Source organism: Castor canadensis, chromosome 1, assembly GCF_047511655.1.
Source record: "Castor canadensis chromosome 1, mCasCan1.hap1v2, whole genome shotgun sequence".
Lineage (NCBI taxonomy): Eukaryota > Metazoa > Chordata > Mammalia > Rodentia > Castoridae > Castor > Castor canadensis.
In genome coordinates, this window is record NC_133386.1 from 184,998,616 (window position 1) to 185,005,690 (window position 7,075).

A 7,075-nucleotide genomic window follows, 5' to 3' on the forward strand; every position below is an offset into this window, starting at 1 on the left:
ACTAAAGACTTATTTATTATATATCCCCCTCATCTCAGGCCCTATATATTCAAGTTTTTATGTATTTTTATATATTGTATTTTTAAATATTTATTAAGATATTTGGATCTGTCATTCCTACCTTTTGACATCCATGAAAATAAAAACTATAAAGTTCCACATGCTGATATAATTTCAGACAGTTAGAAAATTGACTTCATGTTTTAAAATAGCTTTATAGCTATATTACAGGTCAATGGACAAGCTTGCAAGTCAGTTGTAAGCACTTTTGAACAGTGAAATAACCTCATGAAAAGGCAGTCCTGCTAATCATAATGAAAGAGACCACTCCAATTGCACATAACACAGAGCCTCAGTTACTGCATACTTTATACTTACCAAATAATCTGGTTTCCTAGCAACTCTAAAAAGCACATTATCTTACTGTATATTTTTCATATGATGGCACTGCACTTATAAAATGTTAGACCAGTAATGTGAAGTGGGGTGGGATTTTAATTCAGGGAATATGGTTTCAGACTCTGATCAGGACACTGATCTTACACACTTCTGACTCTTGTTTTGAAAGTTTGCATCTCAGAAAAGCTGGTTGAGAATCTGATATTTTTCAACTGAAGTTATACTACATCTCCTCACATAATTTTGAGTTGTTCATCGATATACCTATTTTACAGGTATTTATAATCTCTATATGCTTTCTTTTCCTTAAAATTTATGTTAAAATTCAGATAAGTAGTTAATAAATGTGAGCATTTTCCCATTCGTTTAAATAATTCCTGATAATTTTCTTTCAATATTTGTTGTAAAAGAAAATCATGGAAGTATAAGCTCTTAGAAAACACATAAAAATTTTTAATAATTTGAAACAATGGAACATGTAAAATTTTTAAATTGATTGAACTATATAAAAGAAAGAGTCACAAAATCACAAACAAAACATGACAACTCAAAATTTTTATCTATAAAATATAATTACAATTTTGGTAGATTAGTGTCCACCCTAGTAAAATATCAGGATTATATTAATGCTAACGATGAACTGACAAAAATGTCAGATGATCAGAAGTCAATATTTTCAGAAAATGTATAAAAATATAAAATTGCTTGATAATCTTAATGTGAATATGATTAAATAAAATTTTGTAAATGTAATGTATTTTGTATGTTTAAGGTTGATGCTTGTGTGTATGTAATAAGATAACTCTTTTTATAAGTGCTTCAACATTGTTCAAAATTATCAACATTGAAATTTTGACCCTAATTTTTCATTAAAAGGGAACACAGATATCCAAATACATGGAGAGGAATTTTGAATGTTTCCAGAAATTCATACAACAATCTAAACTCAGGAATTTTATGAAAGTAGAGAAGTAGATTTAAAGTTATGTTAGTTTTTCTTCTCACTTTTACTACTTTGAATGCTTCATCATAAACATGAGTTACTGTATAATTATGATATCATTACTACTGGAGCACAAAATGTTGAAAATACTTTGAATACCTAACAATATGGATGATCTTTTGCATTCAGGTAAAAATATTGTACTTAGGAAATCATTATTTATGAGAGTAAAAATTATAACAATATAAATATCTCAATGAAGAAATGGTCAAACACTTCTCAAAAATCATGGTGAATATCTAATTCTTGCATTTGGAAACCATAATAATCATTCCATTGTATTTATGTATTGTTGTATTTCTAAAGTCCCCAATGTTTCTTTTCTAGTGACAGACAGTATGTAAAAAGAGAGACAGATGGAAAAAGTGAAGAGGCAGAACCTGAACATGAGTCTATATATCTTGAGACAGAGAACAGACTTCTAAATAAATTAAATTGCAGCATGGATTTCAGGTCTGTATGATCTAATAATTATCACAATGAAAACTTCATCAGTATGTTATCCAATGTAAGATACTGATTTTCTTCCTTCAAAATATGTGAAATATTTTATTTAGAATTTAATTAGTAATTTAGGAGGGGGATAAAAGAGAGTGGTGGAGGGGGTAAATTCAAATTTGATATATTGTAAGAATTTTTGTTAAGTGTCATAATGTACCCCTACTACAACAATAAGAAATAGAAATTAATTAGAAGTAAATATTATACAAAGGAATTGTGTTCTATATTTTGGGAGTATAAAAGTGACCCTGTTAAAGGAGAGCAAAAGTATATAATTTTGCTTGCTTCTTAGAGAATAGTTGACAATGAGGACTTCTGAATTCACACATGTGCATCTGTTGGGTATTGCATTTCAGATATCTGCAGACCAGTCTTTACATTATGGGGGCCACAGCAAATCCACTAGTTTGCTTTCTGTGGAGTTTCTAGATTCAGACAACAGAAAGACAAATCTCTTCAGTGAGCCTGGGGCACATCGAAGGATGTAAGCTTTTCATTATGGGTAAGCTCAAAATCTAACTTGTATCAATGTTAACAACACAAAGATGGTTATTATATGGAATTAAGATATTCTCAGTGATTTTTACTTCTCTGTGATGAATTGATTTTATGAGTATATATGCTGCCAAACTTCATATTTTACCAATGAAAGGATATCCAAATGTTACAACCTTTCATTCATTTCCTTTTGCCAGGAAGAAAACTTGCCTTGAAAGCTTTTCTGATGTATCCTTTGAAACTGTGTGTTTGGAGGTATTATATTGTTTGTCAAGTGCCTAACACGGTATTTTCCTACTTATTTTTCTAAAGCTTAAATTCATTTCTTTTATCCCAAATCCCAGCATGTCCCTGATTTTCAAACCTCTGAAAAGAAAACATTTCACAACCAAAGACTTATTTAATTGAATTTTCCTTCGGTCACTTATATTCAATGTGATGTGCACATTATGCAAGTTGTTGACATTTTTCTTTTTATGTAATTCAATGTGTCAATTTTCCTCTTTTATTTACTCCAATGTTCCAAATATTGAAAATTTATATTTCTTTTCTAGTAGCTCATACTTCCATGATTCTCATTTATATCAAGTACTGAAACAAAATCATGTATTACTGGGATGAATGGGAACATGCCTATAACTATTAGCAACTTATTGAAGTTTTAGGAGAGATGTATTAAGATCATTAATTGTGGAAGACACTATGTGATATGAGAAGCCATTTGGATACTACAAAATCCTATGGGATAGATTTATCAATGAAGAATTCAAAATTATGTAAGAAGATAAAGTATAACTTTAGCTGACAAATATCAGATTCCAACCATGTTCTCTGAGATGCAAAATTTCAAAAATTGAGTTAGACTTGCATTAGCTCAGTGACTTCAGCATAGTTTGAAAACACATTGCCTTGGCTCAAACCCCCTGCACTACCTGTTAGTGATCTCTTGACATGAATCATAAACAGTATGTACCTTTTGCATTTGCTATGAAGGTTAGATAATTCAGTATCTGCAGAGAATATAGCAGATGAGGCTCTGTGGCATATGCAACTGGAGTAGTGCCTTTCATTTTGATTAGTAGGACTGGCTTTCCATAGGGTTATTTCACTGTTCAAAAATACTTGCAACTGTCCATTTACCCATTATATTGCTGTAAAACTGTTTTAAAACCTGAATGAGAGTCTGACATTATGTCAAGAATGTGGTTCTTGCTAGGTATTTCATTATAGTTGAAAGGTAAGAATGACAGAGCCAAATATGTTTAATAAACATTATAAAATAAAATGCTTAACATCTTGCATAACATGCAATAGTTGGAACATTGTAGTAAATAAAAGAGGAAAATTGACACGTTGAATTACATAAAAAGAAAAATGTCACAGACAAAAGAAATAAAACACACAGAAAATAAATGATAATTTTTATCTATAAAATACCATCTTGATTTTGGTAGATTGATATTCATCCTAGTAAAATATGAAGATTTCTAAAGATGAGCTGACAAAAATTATAGATGGTCAGAGGTCAATATTTTCTGAAAAACTATAAAAATAAAAAATTGTTTCATTATGTTAATGTTAAGATGATCATATAATTTTTTAAATATATTTTGTATTTTAAATGTTAATGTTTGTAAGTATGTAATAAGGAAATATCATACAATAAAATTTTTATAAGTGCCTCAACTATTTTGAAAAGTATCAACATTAAAATCTTACATTTTACATTAAGAAAGAATGCAGAAATCCACACATAGGCACAAATGTTTATGAAGCTTTACTGGGTTCATCTGACAAAGTAAAGTCAGTGGTTTATGGAGAGTATGGAAATAGATTAAAATAATTTAAGGAGACATGATAATTTTTATTCTCACATTTTTGTTTATTTTGCATGTTTCATTATGATCATGAAATATTGTACAATTATTTTGTAGTTAATAATGGAAGGTTGGTAGAGAGCCTCAGATGCTCTAGAGTGCCTGCCTACAAGCAAGAGGCCCTGAGTTTAAACTCCAGTACAGCCAAAAAATATGGATCACAAAATTTTGCAAATACTTTTAGTATCTGTCAATAATGATGATCTCATTCATTTGAGTAACAATTATGCAGCTTGGAAATTATTATAAATTTATTTGTAGAATTTTTATGTATGAGTGTGAAAACAGGAAATTAAACCAATAACTTAATGAAGAAATGGTCAAACAGACACTTCTCATTAAAATGTACATGCTATCATAGCATTACATTGATTATTAAGAGCTGGTGGAATGGTTCGCATGGTAGAGGGCCTGCTTAGCAAGCATCAGACACTGAATTGAAACCCTAGTTCCAAAAAAGGAACTGACAAACTATGGAAGATACAATAACATAAGAATAGTTGGCATAAAAATTCTAAGTCACAATTATAATGTAAACTGTAATTATATGGTGATTTCAACCAAATTAAATATTTATGCAACAAATAAGGACTTGAAATAGATGAGATTATATGTTCAAATTATGAATGATTTTGAAATACAAATAATGTTTATAGGAAAAGTGATACAGAAATTCAGGACATATATTTTAAGAGATAAGTATATGATTAAACAAACCATTATTATAAGCGTAATGTCTAATTCACAGGCAGAGAAGCTCAATAATCTAATAGAATAAGTTAAGTGTAGGCAAAGTAGGGTGAAGTTTAGTTTCCCTCAATTATGCCTACTTCAGGTATTATCCAGACCTTGTAATAGTTATCAGTATACTGATGTCTACAACACAAGACATTTTGTCTTAACAACAAAGTGTTGTTAGAATAGATTGTTTCTAAAGAACATTTCATGCAAGATACTAAAGGGGTAAAAGATAATGGACACAAAAATAAATGAGTCAACTGATAAGATTTTTATTAGAAGGATTGCCTGACATTATTCATGCTTAAATGTATTGGAATAGTGTTTCCTAGAATTCATGAATAAAATAAACTGTGTGATATGAAAAAGTAGGTGCTTTGATTGTACATGTGTATAAAATTTTTGAATTCTTCTGAAAACTCCAAATTGGAGCAACTATTTATATTCCATTTTTGATGTGAAAAGGTAAATTTTGAAGCAAATAAGTTATTTGTAAAAAGAAAGAACCAAATATTTCAGTTCTCAATCTAGGTAGTAATCAAAATATTTGAAGTACATTTATTTCCTGTTGCTCAAATGCACAATCTTTAGTCAATGCAGGACTTTCCTGAATCAACAGATGAATCCTACAGAGTCCTAGCATCTTCAGATTTACAAAGAGTCATAGAGGATTCTGGTTCACCCTGAAGTCAAATTTAGTATAGCAGGAAAATAACCCAGGAATCCAGAGGATAGTTCATGATCTCTTAAATTTGTATTATCTTTTCTTCTCTCTGCAGATTAATTTTCAAACTACAAGCTACCTACAGCCACAGATATGGTGACTAACCACAGTGTGACTGAATTCATTCTGTCTGGGTTGACACAAGATGCTGGAAAGCAGAAGGTAGTATTTGGGATTTTCTTGATTCTTTACCTTATGACGCTATTGTGGAATATTCTCATTTTGGTGACCATTAAAAGAAGCCAGTCACTTGGAAGTCCCATGTACTTCTTCCTGTTCTACCTATCCTTTTCTGATGTTTGCTTCTCTACAACCACAGCCCCACGATTGATTGTGGATGCCCTTTCACAGAGGAAAATAATTTCCTACAGTGAGTGCATGATCCAGAACTTTTCAAGCCATTTCTTTGGGTGCATGGACATATTTGTGCTTATCCTCATGTCATTTGATCGATATGTGGCCATCTGTAAGCCTCTGAGATACAGAACCATCATGAGCCAACATATATGTCATGCATTGGTGAATCTGGCCTGGGCAGGGTCTTTTATCCATTCCTCAGCACAGCTTTTCTTGGCTTTGAAATTACCTTTCTGTGGCCCCAATGTAATTGATCACTTTTTCTGTGATGTAGAACCTTTGTTGAAACTTGCCTGCATGGACACTTATGTCATTAATCTACTGATAGTGTTTAATAGTGGTGCCATATGCCTGTTGAGTTTTGTAATCCTTCTTATCTCCTACATTTTCATTTTACATTCTCTGAGAAACCGGAGCACAGAAGGAAGAAGGAAAGCCTTCTCTACTTGCACCTCCCACATCATTGTTATCATCTTATTTTTTGTTCCATGTATCTTCACATATACTCGCCCTCCAACCACATTTCCAATGGACAAGATGGTGGCCGTGTTTTATACTATTGGGACACCCTTGCTCAACCCTCTGATCTATACTCTGAGGAATACAGAAGTGAAAAATGCCATGAGAAAATTAATTGTGGTGTAGGTATATGTGACTTCAGTTGGCAAATTCTGTGTGAGAATTCTAATGTATACTGACTTTACAATTTAGCTTTTGCTGCATGGATTAGAGAGGTCAGATTTCCTGGAAATACCCAGTAATCAAATAGTTAAGTCTAACGTTTCTCAACTTTGGACTATTTTTTATATAACAGTATTTTTACTGCTATTTTCATGTTGAAGACAATCTCAACTATATAAAATTTTCTTTCATTACCTTATAATCTCACAATCAAATACTCTCATGGTATTTCAGATCATATGTCTATGATTAAATCACATGAACACCAGACGCACCAAGAAGTAGTATATTTGTAGA

General features: G+C 31.3%; 1 protein-coding gene across 1 annotated transcript; it reads left to right on the top strand.

Annotated features, from left to right (window-relative positions):
• Nucleotides 1-5,833: 5,833 nt before the first annotated feature.
• LOC109702149 (olfactory receptor 4C11-like) lies at nucleotides 5,834-6,742 on the top strand. The gene has a single exon (XM_020187577.2). The coding sequence runs from the start codon at nucleotides 5,834-5,836 to the stop codon at nucleotides 6,740-6,742; it is 909 nt and encodes a 302-aa protein (XP_020043166.2).
• The last annotated feature ends 333 nt before the right edge of the window (nucleotides 6,743-7,075 follow it).

What these genes read in the sequence shown, in the direction of transcription:
- LOC109702149 (XM_020187577.2), top strand. Translation starts at nt 5,834, where the DNA reads ATGGTGACTAACCACAGTGTGACTGAATTCATTCTGTCTGGGTTGACA.